This window comes from Pelmatolapia mariae, linkage group LG9, assembly GCF_036321145.2.
Source record: "Pelmatolapia mariae isolate MD_Pm_ZW linkage group LG9, Pm_UMD_F_2, whole genome shotgun sequence".
NCBI classification, from domain to species: Eukaryota; Metazoa; Chordata; class Actinopteri; order Cichliformes; family Cichlidae; genus Pelmatolapia; species Pelmatolapia mariae.
In genome coordinates, this window is record NC_086235.1 from 20,218,386 (window position 1) to 20,236,174 (window position 17,789).

At 39.7% G+C, this 17,789-nt stretch overlaps 2 protein-coding genes across 2 annotated transcripts; one reads left to right on the plus strand and one right to left on the minus strand.

Annotated features, from left to right (window-relative positions):
* Nucleotides 1-456: 456 nt before the first annotated feature.
* armc1 (armadillo repeat containing 1) lies at nt 457-9,445 on the minus strand. Its single transcript, XM_063483871.1, has 7 exons — nt 9,226-9,445; nt 8,033-8,238; nt 7,422-7,513; nt 4,329-4,521; nt 3,709-3,825; nt 3,270-3,344; nt 457-2,684 (listed from the first exon to the last, which is right to left on the minus strand). The coding sequence occupies exons 2-7, from the start codon at nt 8,192-8,194 to the stop codon at nt 2,493-2,495; spliced, it is 831 nt and encodes a 276-aa protein (XP_063339941.1). The 5' UTR covers nt 8,195-8,238; nt 9,226-9,445; the 3' UTR covers nt 457-2,492.
* Nucleotides 9,446-9,756: 311 nt separating this feature from the next.
* On the plus strand, nt 9,757-16,675 carry mtfr1 (mitochondrial fission regulator 1). The gene is made up of 8 exons (XM_063484362.1): nt 9,757-9,842; nt 10,452-10,558; nt 10,718-10,816; nt 11,507-11,640; nt 11,751-11,986; nt 12,206-12,440; nt 14,263-14,443; nt 15,459-16,675. The coding sequence occupies exons 2-8, from the start codon at nt 10,523-10,525 to the stop codon at nt 15,504-15,506; spliced, it is 969 nt and encodes a 322-aa protein (XP_063340432.1). The 5' UTR covers nt 9,757-9,842; nt 10,452-10,522; the 3' UTR covers nt 15,507-16,675.
* The last annotated feature ends 1,114 nt before the right edge of the window (nt 16,676-17,789 follow it).

Consider the following 17,789-nt stretch of genomic DNA (forward strand, 5'->3'; position numbering starts at 1 on the left):
ATTAACATAAAAATGTTATTTTAGGCCACTGTCCATCCAGATGATACAGCAGATCAGTGAAGGCCTTCTCTACAGCTTGGCACAGCATTTCATTGGAGGCTCAGCAGTAGCCACATCAGCAGTAGTAGCAGCAGCAGCAGTGGCTTCAGGGCCTCCAGCTGGGGTTGGCTGCTGCCTCTGCCTGCCTACCAGCACTGAGGCTTTGGGGGTGGGTAGAGTGGTGGGCAGGCCACAGGATTGCCCTTGGGCACGTCGCTCATGCACCAGTAAAGAAAACTGAAATTCTCTCTGTGCTAGGAATGCTTGCTGCCCTCAGCGATTTGATTTGACAAAGTGAGGTCTGGAGCGCTGGTGTGAGCACTGCACATGGCAAGAAGAGGAGGAGTGTAAATGATAGGTCAACGAAATCTGTTAAAAAAAATAAAAAATAAATAAATAAAAACGCAGCAGACAAAATTTGATTTGTACCTTTATCATTATTTGCCTTAACAGTGTGTGGAATTCTACAATTTTAAGATCTGCATACATTATAGTACATCTGCTGACAGTGGATGTCTGTACACATGAAGTTACATGTCTGAGGACTTTGTCAGTGGTTCTCTGTCAACCGTACAGCTGTGGCAACTCTAAAATTAAAAAGAATTTACACTTCGATCAACACATACGGACAATTCTGAACATTGTTCAAGTATTTCTTCCCAGTACGAACCCAGACAGAAAAAATTAGAACGAAACTGCACATGGAGGTTTGTGAAAATGGACACGTTAATGATGCGACTTTAATACTGCTCACAAGTCTAGTTTTTTTTAGCTCACACCTTCTTGTTCAAAAATGTAGATTTTTAGGCTGTTGTTGAACTACATTAAATACATAAGTGATTATTGCTTTTCCAGAGGGTTTATGGTTCATCAGTTGAGGTTATTCAGTTCGAATCCTTGCCGTTCATCTCTTTGCCACCTGCGCTCCATCAAAAGAATAAAAGACAGGATGCTCGAAAACATCAAAATATCAAAACAGAGTGATTTAGTTGTAAGGGTTAATTTCTCTTTTAAAACTCACTAAGAGGATTAGTGTTAACCGTCTGAACCTCATAATACAACTTAAAACCATTATTACTAAAACTCAAAAAAAAATCCTTCACATGTATCGGATTTTAGGGAATCAGTCGCCATTTACAACACATACATAACCATACCTTTCTTACACTAGTGCTCCTACGCCAGCGTTACTAATTCCTCTATATGGATGTGTGTGTGTGTGTGTGTGTGTGTGCGTGTTTTGTTGAGAATGCACCAGCATGATCTTTGCTTTAAGGACACTGCTGGCTAAACTGAAAACTAAGCTTATCATCAGGAGCCGCTACAATACTGTAAAAAATGTCAGTGGAAGTACAGGTAACACTGGAAGCATTTGACAAACACACAGCTAATGGGTTTGTCTTCACCATGCTGATACACGGTTCTACTAAAACTACAGATGATCATAATGCTGATGTGAGGACAGGAAGCTGAAAGCAAACGTAGCCTAAAGTCGACAGACACTGCAGGGCTCGCGGTTGAACACTCCGTCTTATTAGAAGACCAGAAAAGTCCTGGTTTCAGACACAAACAAAGACATCGAGGGCTTGTTCGTTAATCAGCCAACAGGCCGGTTAGTTGTTCCTCCAGAGTGCAATGCAGTCTAATACATCTGAGTCAATGTGTCCTCTTGCTGGTGTCTATTTACTATTTCTACTGAAGTGACGTCCCTTAGTGGGCAGAAAGCCGGGGGAGGGGGCAGCTGCTGCCAGCAAACAACAAACATTAAACATGCTCGGAGCTCTCAAATAGTTTGAATGAGTGATGAATAAATAATAATTACAGTGAAATGTCAAAAAAGGCACACACAATAACCAAGGAGGTCAGCATCAGGCAAATTGGCACAAAAGTGTAACAGCATGCTTTAAAAACAAAAGAAAAATGGAGGGAGAGGCAGAAATTACATTATTAGGAAATTAAAGGATAGAAATATGAAAAATATGTGTTAATGGGACTATGATTGGAATTAGACATCAGGGGGAAAAAATCATGCACAAAAAAAGAGATCACTCTATTTTCAAGATACACAAAATCGCCTCAAAAAATTAAAATAAAACTGCTGCAACCCAGTCGACGCAGCGAGACACATTCCCAGAAAGCTATTTGGTTTCATTCAGTCCTCTGGCTATCTCTTTTAGTTACATATGCAGCTAGTATATAGTTGTGCACATACAGCCAGTAGTGGGATGTGTAGCTCGTAACAGATGTACGCAAATTATTGCAGGCTTCACCTGACAGTCCAGCTCTTGCTGCACACGTGTGGCTGGGCTCTATGTGCTTTGGATCTGGGAGTCTAGACTAGTGTAGGGCTGTGAGGCAGGCTGGAGCCTGGAAGGAGGCTGAGAGATGCTAAGTCTGCAGCTGGATGGTACCTTTGACAAAATAGGGAACAAAGAGCAGATCACGCAAAGCTGTCACCAGTAGAAAGAGCGTGACAGGAAGTTGGCAGCCGTACTGAGCCAGCCCATGCCGTCAGTGATAGATCCTACACGTGTGACAGCTTTGTCCTGCTCCTGGGAGGGACTCTCGTCCTCAGGCAGGTAGTCTGGGATGTCTGTGTTTTCCTCGACCACCACCGCTGAATCCTCCTGGAATGGCACCATCAGCTGCACACAGTCAGGGGTGATAATCAAAAAAGTGAATAAAGTGCTTTTTTAAGCAAATACATAAGATTAGGTGGGTTAGCTTAACCGTTTGGCAACAGAGTCTAAAACCACAGTTTAGGCTAAAATACATCAGTGAGACAGGTCTGACCCCTGCTGGCTGCATGATAAACTGCTACTTTCGAGTAATTACTAAAGCAATAATCTCTCTAAATATTTATAGGGTAATAGCTTATTTTTTATAGAGTTGGTAAAATTATGCTCTCTGAATGTGGGCCACTGCAGAATGGGGACTATTTGCTGTAAAAGGTGCAACAAGGACTAGTCATGTCTTTGGCAAAAAGCAAACTAGCCTACAGGCTGAGGCAGAGATGTGACTAGCTAATCATGTCAGTGTGAATAAGTCTCAGCCACAGGCAGGGGGATAGACTCCCTGTACACAGATACACACAACATACAGCGAGCACACTGACCTATCAGCTGGGGGCTTCAAGGGGGAAATCAGTTTTATTTAAAGGAGTTTAATGTAAACAGTGCAAGTCTAACATTGCTTTGATTCCCACAACTAAGCACTCCTGTCCTCTTTACCTCTCCTCCATCCTCTGTCTTCACCACCTGCTGAGCCATCAGTACTTTGGTGGAGTTAATGGCCGTTCCCAACGCCTAGGAGAAGAACATGCATTTCATTTCAAAAACAGTATACAACTTGATGATACTACTGGGCCAGCTATCCTGTGCACTAGTGCATCTGGTACCAGTATCAACATGAAATATTTGCCATCCAACAAATGTGATTACTTATATGTGACTTGTTAAGATACGTTCTGATTTAATATGCTAGGAATGACAGCTATTTTATATTTGAAATACCAATTTTAAAAACCACTTCCAAGACTGTTAATGATAAAGCACGAATCATCCATAAACTAATACACGCTTTTCAAACGAAACTGGTATTAGCCTTAGAGTCAAAATATGTGTCCCTGAACTCTAAAAGAGATTTTCTGTGTCCGGACAAACATTTTACCTCAGCTTTAAGGTCAGAGCGGATCCTGACAACACATCTCTTAACAGCCATCTGGAAGGTAAAACTAATGACTCCTCGAATCTTCAGCAAGGCCTCCTCACACAGGCTCCTTCGAGTCTGAAAGCAGGAAGTGACACAGTGACCATTAGGAACAGAAAGAAGAAGAAATTCTGTCTTAGATATATATTTATAAGCTTGAAAATGTGATTTTGTTCAATTTTAATGATAAAATAAACTGCTATTTAAACTCACTTTTGGGAAACAAATTATAGATTTTTAGTTTCTAGCTTCAACAGCGTTGTGTGTTTCTGCTAAGGGGATAGAGAAGCAGCCCATCAGAGGCCGTCTGTCTGCTGTAATGTAATCTGGCTAGGTGAAAGCTTCCTGGGGAGCAGCATTCAGGTTCAGGCTCAATGTCCTGCTGTTCAGAGGCTGACATTTACAACCTGACCCCTCTGCCCTCTTATCATGTGCCAGATAGACACCCTTATGATGTTTGGCAAACACTGTGATTATGACAGCAGCAAACATGAGACTCTTGTGCACTGTGGACATTTGGTATGTGTCTGGACCTGACAGAAGCCTGACGATACGCTGTGTTAAGACTTCAATGGACTTACAGAATCGTCCAGTCCATCGATGTGCAGCACGACAGTTTTGGCCCTCTTGTTGTTGGAGCCCAGGAAGAAATGGGCTTTGCGCCGGCAGGATGCAGCAGCTGCCTCGGCCTTCTCAGCCTCTTCTTTACCAGCTGACTGCAAAATCTCATAGATCTCTGAGGCCAGCAGTTTGGTCTCCCCAGGTGAGGTGCTCCTTCGGTGACAGAAAGTACATGTACAGATGAGTTACTAGCCCGCCTGTGAAGTTTTTGTCAAAATATTCCCAAGTGCATTTTTAATAGTGCAAAGGGATTTCCAACTTACAGTTTCCAACTATATTAATTTTAGAAAGCATACATTATTTCTATTTGCACACGATGAAAAAAAATGTATTTTTTAAATTACCAGGTTCATTATTATTACCTACCTAAAAAACTGAGCTTTGTTTTGTTTTGTTTTAGCCATAGCACTCAAGACTCAAAGCTTATAAAATCAAGGTAAATGTAGCCAGTTCAGAATTGAGAAAAGAACTGTTGACGCTCAAAAAGCAGGGGACCGACACGTTGAGTGAGAAGTGTCTAACAACCCCAGAACAACTGTCAAGACATTAGTAAATGACTTCGCCAAGTTAGGAATTTTAGTCTCAAAGGAGACAATCACTAGAAACCTGCACAGCAATGGACTGCGAGGTTGTAGACCAACAAAAACTTCAATACTGCAAAATAGAGACCAGACTTACTAAGGATAACCAGCAAAAAGATTATATATATTGGAAGCACATACGTTAGTCAGAAGAGATGAAATTGAAGCTCTTGGCTAAAGAGATCCTGCTCATGTTTGAAGAAGGGAGAGGCATACAACCCAAAGAACACCATCCCCACAGTGAAACACTGTGGTAGAAGTATGCTGTGGGGATGTTTCATTGTGACTGGAACTGTGAATCTCATCAAGATGGAAGGAATTATGAGGAAAGAAGGATATGTGAAGGTTTTAAAGGAAAACCTTGAGCAGTCAGCAGCAAAATGGCTCACTGCCGTCGCTTCCAACACAACAAGAACCCAAAGCATACGTCGCCCCTGGTAAAGACCCCGCCTCCAGAAGACCAAACTGAATGTTGTTGACTGGCTTGCAAACAGTTTTGACTTGAATACCACTGAAAAATCTGCAGAGTGAACTAAAGACCAAAGTCAGCGCAAGGAGACCATCAAAGAACCGTGAAATGTTGTTGATGTCCAAGCAAGTGGTCAGCGTCACCCTACAGAGCTGAGCTGAAACTACCTGATAAGTCTCTGGATGTCTTTTTAAGTACATCTGTACTGAAAATAAAGGTGCAAAAGATGAAGTAATTCTGATGCAAAGAATAAATCAGCTAATTTAGGCTTGTGAAAATGACAATTAATGTGAATGAAAGTAGAAACGGTATTGCCTCTGTAGGAAGTGTGAACTGACTCATAAAACTGAAATTAATTACAGCTTGAACAGACAGAAATCTAGAGAATTAAACATTTGAAAATAAGTAGCCCCTTGCAGGTATCCAAATTTGGTATGAAAGCCTCTAACAAGCAAAGTATACACAGTGGGTTTCATGCACTGCTTCATAATCATCACATCAACATCTATGTGTGGCTGAAGTCTTTCATTACATGTTTGATGTTTTTAATAGTCTGAGTCTAAAGTCCTCTTATAACAGTCAGATAGAAATATGCTGAAGTCAGTAGTTGTTATTGTTTGGTTTTTTTGGTAATGCCAAAACTATGTTACGCAGGTTTAATTCTAAGCTTTGTAAGCATCCCCATTGTTCGGATTCTGGAGATTAACAGGCACCCACATTCACAGGAAGCCTTTAAAGGTAACTCATCTTTGCATCGCTCTATTCCAAAATTGTTTGTGCAGCTATTTAGTTCAACTAAAGACAATGTTGCCATTAAAGACACGACAACTGAAACACAAGTTAATTATGCCTATTCTGCACTGCCGTCAGATTTGCTACTGTCCCTTTTGCAAAAATCTCACAGCAAAGCACAATATTTCACAGGGCAGCAGCTTTTCGCGAGAAATTCATGTAAGGTCAGGAGCCATTGTTGTGCCAGAATTGATATTTTATGAGGGATCCTGGGTTACTCCTGCAGGCTATACTGCTTCATGTGTCACCAAGTCATCACTCCTTCCATATTAACCGCATATGACATTAGCTGTCTGGCACTGCCACCCTCTGGGAGCCTGACGGTCCACAGAGCTGTGCCACACATTCCTAACGCAGTTCTGCAGAAGCCTTCCAGCAAACAAAACACTCTTATGAGTTAATTCATTAAATATACTTAATACTTAGTAATAATCACTGAAGAAGATGAGGCTACCTGAGAGCTTAATGACTTAAGGGTTTAAAAATTACATTCACACCCGTTTTGTACAACAATGCTAGACACTTCCCTTTAGCCATGTGTTCCCACTCTGTCCAGCTACGATCGACCTCCACTCAAAGTCAGCATGACTGGGCTGTAAGCTCAGAAACTTGCTGCTGTTCCTGCAGGGCTACTGTTCATGCCAACACCTACGAGCTGGAGTGACTGGCTTACTTTACGGTTAGCATGAGCTATTGCCACAGGTGCTTCTAGACACTCAATCAGATAAAAGCAGTTGTCTCCCTTAAAAATGACATGTGCATGATCATCTTTTTAAAAGCAGATCTCATTATATGCAATGTTCTTCTAAAGCTTTTAAAGGACAGTCAACACAAAAAATATAAAATTACCATGTCTGCAAGATATTCTACTTACTGCACAACAAAGCAAGTGCTAATATACGCCTACATCAATTAGCACATGCACAAAGAGAACTTTCAGAGACAACAAAATGGATTTAAATCTGTAACGTGCAAAACTGCATTTTAAGCCTTTGACACCCTATTCTAGTTCAACTTTCATCACACATTCATCCTGACATGGCAAACAGAAGGACATCAGCCTGCCTGGAAAATTCTGCAGCGTGGCAAATACTGTCCATGCAAAACAATAAAAAAAAAACATGTTAAAGGTTTCATGTAAAGAAAATGCACTGTGAGCATGTGTGTCCGTGCTCTGTGTGTGTGTGTGTGTGATGGGAACATGGACTTGCTTCTGCATGACATTCTGCAAACTCAGCATCATGCCCAGTTCGCCCTTCATCTTCTCTCTGTTGGCTCGACATTCTGCCAGGTAGCGCACGGCCTGCAAGGACAAGGGCAGCTGTTATCTATCTGGCCATAAAAGCTGAAAGACGCTTTGTGATAATAAAAGAAAGAAAAAGAAAAAAGGGCACGACTTTAAAAAGGGCATGCATGTGCAAACATTAAATGTTACATAACCGATATAAATACAAACGTACTGCCTTTGTGTTTACCGGGTAACCGAAAAAAGTAGTTATATAAAGCCACTTCAAATGTATGCACACAATGTGAACGAATGGCTATAGAGGAAGTCAGGAAGGGTGGCTATGTAAAGCATAGTGTTTACACCACATCAAACAGCAGATGTCCCTATTGTGCAGTGTTTCCAAATATGGACCTTTTTTCTTTTCTTTTTTTGTTTGAAATTGCGCCATGTGCAAGCTTGTGACTGAATGTTACACAGAGGTGGAAAATATGCCCTTTAAACTGTCACTGAAACCTGTTCTGACACTGCAGGACAGCAGGGGAGGTTTTCCCTTACAAACCAAGTGTTTTGTGTTTTATGTGACCACATACTTACCAATAGTGCAGAGTAGACAACCTGTGGATTTGGATGGTCCAAAAAGAGGATAAGACCTGGCAGACAGCCTTGGTCTTCTACTATGGCTCTTCGGTTCAAGGGGTCTGCGGCAAGATCCCGCAACTGGTTCACCACAGTCAGTGCATCCATCTCTGCACTCATGGTGCTTCTTGTCTCGATGCCACACACATTAAAACAGTCTCTTCCTAAAATAAAACGATAGAATATTTTAGCAAGCGTATGTTGAACAACTCAGAGAAGCAGCTAATTTTAGTTTTTAAAAGACCTTTTCTTAATGAAATCTAATTTTCACATCTTTTACAATTTGGTAACAAGCTCAAAGATATTCGGTTTGGGATGATTTAAAGCCAAGCTCAAAGCAGTGAATGTTGTTGACAGTGTGGCCTTGCACTAGACTAACTCTCTGAATAATTTCTTGCTCATTAACTAGGGAGGGACCTTAGATCATGTGATTCTTCTGTTGTTCCACACAGAACAACAAAAAACATTTGGTGATGCTCTTTCCAGACTTACAGCTAAAAACATCTGTATTACACAGGTAAACGAACAAGCTATTAATTTGGATCTATAATATAATTTTATATATGTAATCACTTTAATTTTTATTAGCTTTATTGAATGTATTCATTTTGCTAGTCATATTTAGTTGATCTCTTCGTTCACTTTTTTGCTTTAAAGTGTATAAAGGTCTATACAGCTTTATCTTCTTGCATCCTTCTTGCAAGTCACTTGTAAATATTTATAACTTGATGTCTTTAGAAAACTTAGTTGGGTTGATTGTAAATCTTACAACGTTTAAACTAACTTGCTGCAAACCTATGTTAATGGTACAATTTCTAATAATGTTAAGCGTTGGCGGAAAGTTCTAACTACTAAACACTATATCAGCAATAACATGTGTAAAACGTACAGTGTAATCTGACTGAGAAGTGGATTATAACTACACAGCTAGACATCTATGATAGTTGTCATACTATCTGAAGATCGAGTAGTTTAGCGTTGTATGAGGCACTTGAACCAGTACTTTAATTTGCGTTAACCCAAATACAGATGCTCCTTTCAGTGAAAAGACACTTTCTACGACCCCTAACCTCACCTCAAATCACGCCCTGTGAGACGGTCCGGGCTATGCTAGCTAGGCTAGCAGGCATTACTTGACAATTGGAGCATACCTTCCTGTCAGTTTTCGTGGAAACCAAGAGACAATTCCCCGTGACTTCGGCTACGACGGATTCAAAGACTGCGCAACAACAACAAAAAACCTACGTTACAAACAGCTAACCCCAAAACAAGAGAAACGAAATTATTTCAGTAACGCCAGGCCTGCGCCTCTATCTCCCCTTTGCCTGTTTAGCTAGCAGCTGTGCACTGCACTGTGTTTGTGTTTTGTGGCGAGCAAATGGGGTACAGCTGTTTCTTCATAAAGGACATCCCATTTTTCCACCAGGATCCCAACAGTTTAACTGTGACATAGCTCCGCCGGGAAATGTAGGGAACTATAACGAACGTCCACATATTTGCTAGCATGTGGTTGGATGGTCTGGTAGAATGGACTGTCGTGATAGCAAATCACGAGACAGATATGTTTTAGAGTTCAATGCTAATTGGTGACTTTCTTTGCCAATCAATTATAATAACCAATCGTGAGCTTAATCTACGTAATCGCTTTTTTCAATTGGCTCAAAACGCATTCCATAGGTCCTACTATGTTAGCCACTATCCGCTGTCCATGTCCGTCGTGTTGACAAGGTGGAAAAATTGAGAAAGTTATTCTACAAGCGCAAATCCGGTAAGTTGGAATGGAAGTAAGGCACATACTGATCTTTGGCTGTGAATACAATATAAAAACACGTGGTGATAATTGTCTCGGGTACGTTATAAATTATTATAAATGTGTGTTTCTAGGTCAAATCCTTATAAAATTCATCGGATTGTATTAGCTAGCCAGCTGCTATCATTAGCCGTTTAGCATAAATGCCCGCTAAAGTTGAGACTCACTCATTTAGCTTAATCATACACTCTATAAATACGTTGGTCTGTGTTAGGCTGAAAGCGCTTGTTCCCACGCTTATCCTGTTTCGGTAATAAGAGAAGGAAAATTTGTGGCTTATTAATGTTATATAGAAAGGGAAACATATAAATATTCATATCAGTGAGGATTTGCAATGTAAGAGCAGCCAAATTACAAAAAGAAAAACCACATTGTAAATTTTAGGGAAAAAAAGATCGTTTCTACTTTTTAACATAGCAGAGATTTATTTATTTTTTGTTCCAGAGCATCTTAACGCTGTTATACTGTAGATCCACAAGGTTCTTCCATTGCTGTTGTTGGTTTAAAGTGTTGTGTTTGATGGTGGTTGAAACTGACTTTCTCACTCTTGTTTTGTATTTCTTCTAGATGACTGGTTGATGATGATGATGTTGATGTTGGCACGTGTGCCAGTGTACCCTTGAAACGCACCGACAAGAATGAGCAAAGAGTATGCAAGGATGGAAATGGACCTGGTATGTGATAAATTAGATTAAACACAGATATTTGTTGTTAGTCAGGTGACGGTTCCACATTGACTGAGCTGTATTTAGTTGAATAATAACTCGGCTGTACCCAGTTAAGTTATTATTCAATTGCTTTGAATTGAATTATTATTGCTTTTTCTTTTTCAGGCTTTTGGATCAGTGAAGCCTTATGGGTCCTCGAGAAGTATTGTGAGGAGAATTGGTACAAGTCTCCCGATTAAACCCTGTCCCAGGGTACATTTTCAGGTGAGGCCAAGTTACTCTCATTAGAGCTTTTTTTTTTTTTTTTTTTTTAGTTTTGTCTTATTTAAGGCAAATTAGAATAGAAAGTTTTTTTCTTTTTCATGTTCTTTTAAGACAATGACATGTTGTCTCTCTTATGAGTCATTCCTTTCTCTTCATCTGTTTTCCCGCACGTCTCTCCTACCTGCTGGAGTCACTGCCATGTGACAAAATCACATGCCCTCTAAACTTTTGTTTACCTCTGCTCGTCTGACTGTTTTCATTTTAGAACCATAAACAGTTTGGGTGAAGGGATATTTGATTACCGCTCAAACACTGACTTTAACCTTTAAGAATTTGATTACCATTTTAAAAATGTTAAAAACTGGCTCGCTGTTCTTCACTTTCCTTCAACTCTGTGCTTTTCTCTTCTTTTCTTCTGTCTCCAGCTACCCTCCGTAGCTATGAGGAATGCAGTATGTCTGCTGTAGGTCAGTTGGTTCAGCAACCTTCAACAACCTTGAGCTGACTAAGTCCTACTGAGCTACCTGAACCTTTGATTAACAATGTGTAGATGCTCTTCCTCTAAAATAACCTTATTTTTGCTGAATGATTTTCTAACATTAGTTGTTGTATGCGTGCCTGGTGTGCTATCATCAGGCTTTTTTTTCCCCCCCTCTAAGCATTTTTTTTAAAATCCTCCTGCTCTGATAGCTTTATCCATACCATGATGAAGCTGGTGTCTTGATTGGCAGCAAGAGGCAGAACTGCCTGGTGGCCACTCTGGCTGATGTCGCATGGATCGACAGGGATGAGGATGATGAAGACGACTACTTTAGCAGGCCGAGGTAAGACTATAGTCTGTAGAAAGACCTCTCTGAATCAGGCTGAAGACTTAAGCGCTTATAAAGAGTTACTAGAAGCAGACAGTTTTATTTCAAATCTGCAATGGAAACAGGTCGGGGATCCCACCAGGACTCATGTTTCGAGCCCACTGGCCTCACCCTCGCAGAAGTCGCCTAAACCGCCAGAACTCTCTACCCAGTATGCATCATGGATCTTTGGATTCACAGGCGTCAGCTGCTGCCAACAACGAAGCCATTCAGAAGATCAGTGCACTGGAGACTGAGCTTGCAAAACTCAGAGCTCAAATTGCACAAATTGTTCTGGCTCAAGAAAAGAGTGCACAGCCAGGTACTGCTTAACAATTCTCTTACAAATTTTTTTAAATTGTATTTTTATTTTTTGCAACATACTAAATGACTGTATAGTCTCTTATTTTTCTCTTCATATTTAACTGTAATAATGGAAATTTCCCTCTAGATGGCAGCAGAGTGTCACATGGCGTATACTCTATTTTCTTTCTTCTTTTTTTTTTCTCTTTCTTTTGTGTTACATTTGCTACTACCACAGGGGCACCTCCTCCCCCTCTACCCTGTGGCAACCTGCCACCTCCCCCACCACCTCCCCCTCTTCCACCCCCACCCGCAAGTCTGCAGCGGACATTTTCGGCCGTTGAACTAATAAAAGAGCGTAGAGGAAAGAAGGCATGTGGCCAGACAGTTTTGGAGTCAAGACCTGCCGAAATCCCCAGCATGCTCGATGTCCTAAAGGACATGAACAAAGTCAAGCTGCGATCAGTGAAAAGGTAGGCCTCTGCTTAAGACATGAATGAGATACATTTGGAAGTGATGAAAAGTGGCCAGTGAAGTGTTTCTGAGGTGTTTGAAGTCTCATAAGTGAATGCAAGTGCTAAGGGCCTTTCACACCAGACACACAAAATCCAGGCGTATCTTTTGTGCATTAAAAATATTGTTCGGATTCACCTTTTGTTAATACAGCAGTTCACACCGGCCATATAATTTCACTGATCAAATTTGTGGCATTTATTTTTTTTATTTTTTTCAATGTTTTGCATCTGACCAATCAAAACGGTACATTTGGCAACAAGTGCACTAATAGCTCAAATTGTCCACCGGTACTGAATATACAATGATATGGAAGTAATAAAACATAATACTATTGTTACCTCAGACACACACTACTCCGGCTCTCTTGGCTCTCTGCTAACACGAGTTCAAATTGCCCCACTGACATCCTAAAATATGTACGAGAGCTGATACAGTCTCAACTCCTGGATCAAACCATAATATTCTCCCTGCTGCTGCTGTTACAATTGGATGAATCCAGAATCTCAGCCTCTTCCTTTTCTCATTTAGAAAACTTCATTTATTTATTTTTTATTTATTTTTTTTGTTTATTTTTACAGTTGTTTTCTGAGGACAAATTTTCTGCAAAAAACGCAACGCATTCCGTGTGTGTGTGTATATTTGTTACACATGAAGTTCGGATCCGTAAAATTTGGAATTTCCTGTCATTTTTATGCATTGCGTTCAGTGTGTAATGGCTTTTAGAGTGTGACACAAAGACATTCATCTGAATCTGACACCTCCTTGCTAAGTATAGGCTAATTCAAGATGAATCTCCTTTAAGTCATTGACTTCATGCATTACTTCAAATTCAACTTCATGTTATCAGACACATAGTGTCGTCTTCTGTTTTATTAAGCCGCTGCTACTCAAGATGTTTGCATCACGCTACATTCCTATGTAGTGCCAGAGCTACTACATGCCCATATTACAGTATTGTGTGCTTTGGTCAGGCTGTTGGAAAACTGATATGTGTAATCACAGTGAGAAAAGTTAAAAAAGAAAAAAGAATAGGGGTGGTAGATGTTGTTTGCCAAAAAAATGGGTCATTTTTGCCTGTTGCTAGGTGGTTGCTAGGCATGTATAATTCACTTTTCGTCGATAAAAGTGAGAGGCTATTGTAGTGAAATTAAAACAATAGGATGCTTTCCTCAGGTGTTTTTAGGTGCTTAAAGGCTAAAAACACGTCACTGTTGCTAGGCGGTTTCCAGGCTTCATAATACAGAAAGCATAATTCAACTAATTCAATCAAATTAGATGATGTTGTCATGAAAATAATGCAAGGTGTTGTAGGGCTGTAAACGTTAAGATCCTCTTAGCATGTTGCTAGGCAACGTGATGACGTTATCATTGTACTATAGTGATAGTAGCGCCCATGTATGTTTATATGTTCCCTATCTCATCCTAGATCAGTGGACTAATCTTGATGAGGTTTTGCATAAACATTGCCTAGAGCACCTGTGTGACGTACACAAATATTTTATACAAATCCCACAGTCGTACATATTTGTGCATTTGAGAGTTCAGTTGAGCACCGAACGGAATGTCATAGCTTAGAGCAGAATGGAATGTCCCACTGTAGAACAGAGTGGAATGTCAGATAAGAACGATATGGCACAATAAAATGTATGATGGTGTACCTGTGTGCCAGGTTTGCTTGTTGATAATTTTGGAGGAGTTCACAAAGAAAGAATCAAACACTCAATGATTTGGTGTGTTACAGTAACATTGGTAAATGCCCCATCACCTGTGTGTGTTTAGTCGTCTGGTAGAAGATGATGCCAAAACAAAGTCCAAGGAGCCGGCAGATGCTGCAGCTCTCATCGCCGAAGCCTTGAAGCGCAAGTTTGCTCATCGTCATCGAAACGACAGTGAACGAGATGACATGGAAGAATTCAAAATTCCTGTCATAGAAGCGAAGCCTCAAAAAGAAACCATTCCGGTGAGAAATGTTGATGTATTGTGAGGAGGCTTATATTAATTTAAAAAAACAAAACAAACAAACAAAAAACAACTTTTATTATCCAGAAGAAGTCAACTCAACACTCCAGATGGTCTGTTACTCAGAACGATGCATGAAGTTGTTCTTCAGAACAGTTTGTAAAAGGTCTGCCTTGTCAGAAAATATTTGGCAGGTGTTTGGATGAACCATCTATCACAGGCTGACGTCAGTAAATCAAATTCGTAAATTACAGAACAGAGTGGTGAGGAGAAAACAAATCTCAGAAAACATGTAACTCGCTGTGGAGTTCTCAAAGTTTTGTATTTTGGAATTAGCTCTTAACTTTTTGTTTTTAAATGAGTTCAGTTGTGTCCACAGTGGGTTTGCTTGTTATTTTCACTGTTAGTCTTTTGAAATGTTACTGTATTTGGCAACTATGTTTTCCAAGTTGACAAAATCACATCATCATTTTTTATGTTTCTATTTGTTTAGAATTTTTCTCACTTTTATTTTAGTAAATTGCGATCTTTTTATTTTTTATATTCAGTTTTAGTCTTTAGTTTACTTTCAGTTAACTATGATAATGTTTACCAGCCTGTGTAGTTAGCGTGTTGGAAAACCACTCCTGCTGTCTTTATAAGTGAAATGGAAGTATGAATGGAAAAAATGTTTCATCACACCTGAAACATCCTTTAACTTCAATCATACTGACCTGATGTTTCTCTAAAGGATGCTGATTGGTCAACACTAATTGGTTCAGCTACAAGTGAACAATTTGAAGCAGAACCACAAGCTGATTTTATAAAAGGGCAAAAAAAAAAATCTTCTTAGCGGTTTACAAAAAAGATGAGTAAAATATTTAAAACTCAGTGTTTGTAGATGCTAATTCAGATGGCACAGATATCATTTTTAAGCAGCATTTCAGGATCTTAATTCATTCTTTTGTCGTGCAGTTGTCTAAGTGCTCTGCAGATTTCTCATGCACTTAATTCTGCTGTGTTCTGTTTTTCCACAGTTTGGGCAGCACATGTTGAAAGCAACTGGAAAAAGAAAGTTGGTCTGAACAGACAATGTAAGCTTAAGGTCCAGATGTTCTGTAGATGCATTGAAATTCCTTTTAATCTAATCTGTTTCTTTGGAAGGACAAGGGATTTTTGCCCAAATAAGACCTCAAGTCTCACCAGTCATCCTGACTGATATTGCACTTTCCTAACTTATATTAACCTCTTTCTTTTAAAGACGTTTTATTGTCATTTTTTTTGTTGTCGTTGAACTGAAGGTCTTAATTTCTGTGTTCAGTCTCGAGTGAAAGTTAATTTTATTATTGAAACTTTGGGTTTTGTTAAACCTGCGCCTCAGCAGGGCTGATCAGCTTCCTATTTTTTAAGACTGCATAAAAGCTGAAGAGTTCATAGGAAAGGAAGATTTTCTGACTTGTGCACTTTGTTGCCTGACGTTTAGACTACTTTATGATTAGGATCTGTTTATGTTTTGGTTTAAGTGAATAATTTAGTTTTTAACACTTAATTATGGCTTAGATTCGTCTCAGTGTAAATTAATGTGTTATCAATCAGGTTTCATTAACGCTGGATAATATTTCATCTTCTTCCCAAGTTGCCAGTTTTGCCTTTAGCTGGTTCACAATTATCCATATGTTTTTCTGTGTGATTCGCCTTTAAGAACCAAAGATGTTTCACTGAAGCCCTTCAGGATTTCACCCTTCAATACCAAATTTTGCATTTTATGTCCCTTTTTTTGTCTTTTTGAAATTAACTGCTGCTGGATACTTAACGGTACTGGGACACATGCAGCGTTTTGTTTCTACCTCTGCTAGGAAACACTCTCCTAGATTAAAAGTTCAGCAACAACACTAAAGAAACACTACGCTGTCACGATACTGTGAAGCTCTGTATTGACAGCATGTTTTAACAAACGTACCCAAAGTCATTAGTATTGCATAAATCCTGCTTTCGTGTAGAGGTTCATCACATTTCCAAGTTTGGATTGGATTCAGAGGCATTCGAGGTTTTTAGGAAGTGTTTTGTTTAATTAAGGAATGCACATTATTACTATTTGTGACTATTATGTATGCCATGTAATTGCTGCTGAACATCAGCTGGATTATCTTTCATGGGGGAAAGTGGAGTGGATACGTCGGTAGTAATTGTTTTTGTTGAAGTTGTCTTACATAAAAGTTAATTTATCAAACTAATAAATAAAAATTTGTCTATCCTGACCTGTTTTGTTGTAATTTTTGCAGAAGTTGTGAGTCAACCTGAAAACTGACTGAACATTTTATAAACCTATTATTGTTCAGCTGCTTAACACAAATATCTAATCAGCTGTTCACATGGAAGAAACTACAAAATCCCATTTACTCCCTCTAAAACTTGCATCTCTGCATGCAGTGTACCCTTAAACAGTCTGCCCTTCTGTAAATTTCAGCTTCCATTCAAAGTGAGACATAGTAACTGTTTTTGATGTAACCCTTATAGGTAATTTTTACATGCATTTTACATATTTAACTGAAATCTGCACTCACTAACCGCTTCAGTAGAAAAACCTGTTCAACTTCTTGCTAATGCAAATATATAGAAAAGCCAAAGACCTGACAAAAATTTAGTGCACTCGTAGAGATAGGCGAGATGACCTGCTGAAGTTCAGAATGAGGAAGAAAGATGATATAAATTATTTGTAATACGGCAAGACTGTTGAAACTGCTGATCCACTGGGATTTTCTCACAAAGCCATCTCTAGGGTTTAGAGAGAATGGTTAGAAAATAAGGAAATATCTATCAGCAGTTGTCAGAGGAGAATGTGCAGACTGCTGCAAGCTGATACGAAGGCAACAGTAACTCAAGTAGCCACTCGACACAACCAAGGTATGCAGAAAAGCGTCTCTGAATATTCAACTTGTTGAACCTTGAAGCAGATGGGCTACAGCGGCAGAAGACCACACCGCGTTTCACTCCTGTCAGAACAGGAAACTGAGGATAAAGTTTGTGTCAAAAAAAATTGGTCAGTAGAAGATTGGGAAAATGTTGCCTGGTCTTTGTGATGCAGCATTCAACACAAATTCAGGGGTCAGAATTGGGTTTAAACAACATGAAAGCGTGGATCCACCATGCCTTGTATCAAAGGTCCAGGCTGCTGCTAGTGGTGTAATGATGTGGGGGATAATTTCTTGGTACACTTTCTGAGCATTGTTTAAACACCACATCCTACCCAAGTATCATTGCTGACCATGTCCCTCTACAACCACAGTGTACCCATCGTCTTGTGTTTGCTTCCAGCAGGATAACACACCATGTGCCAAAGCTCATATCATAAACTGCCTTTTTGAACA

Coding starts and splice junctions, on each gene's coding strand:
- armc1 (XM_063483871.1), bottom strand. CDS start 8,194: ATGAGTGCAGAGATGGATGCACTGACTGTGGTGAACCAGTTGCGGGAT. Junction 3,826..4,328: donor TCGATGGACTGGACGATTCT/GTAAGTCCATTG, acceptor TCCTGCTTTCAG/ACTCGAAGGAGCCTGTGTGA. Junction 3,345..3,708: donor GCTCTGACCTTAAAGCTGAG/GTAAAATGTTTG, acceptor TTCTTCTCCTAG/GCGTTGGGAACGGCCATTAA.
- mtfr1 (XM_063484362.1), top strand. CDS start 10,523: ATGAGCAAAGAGTATGCAAGGATGGAAATGGACCTG. Junction 10,817..11,506: donor GTCCCAGGGTACATTTTCAG/GTGAGGCCAAGT, acceptor CTGCTCTGATAG/CTTTATCCATACCATGATGA. Junction 11,641..11,750: donor GACTACTTTAGCAGGCCGAG/GTAAGACTATAG, acceptor CAATGGAAACAG/GTCGGGGATCCCACCAGGAC.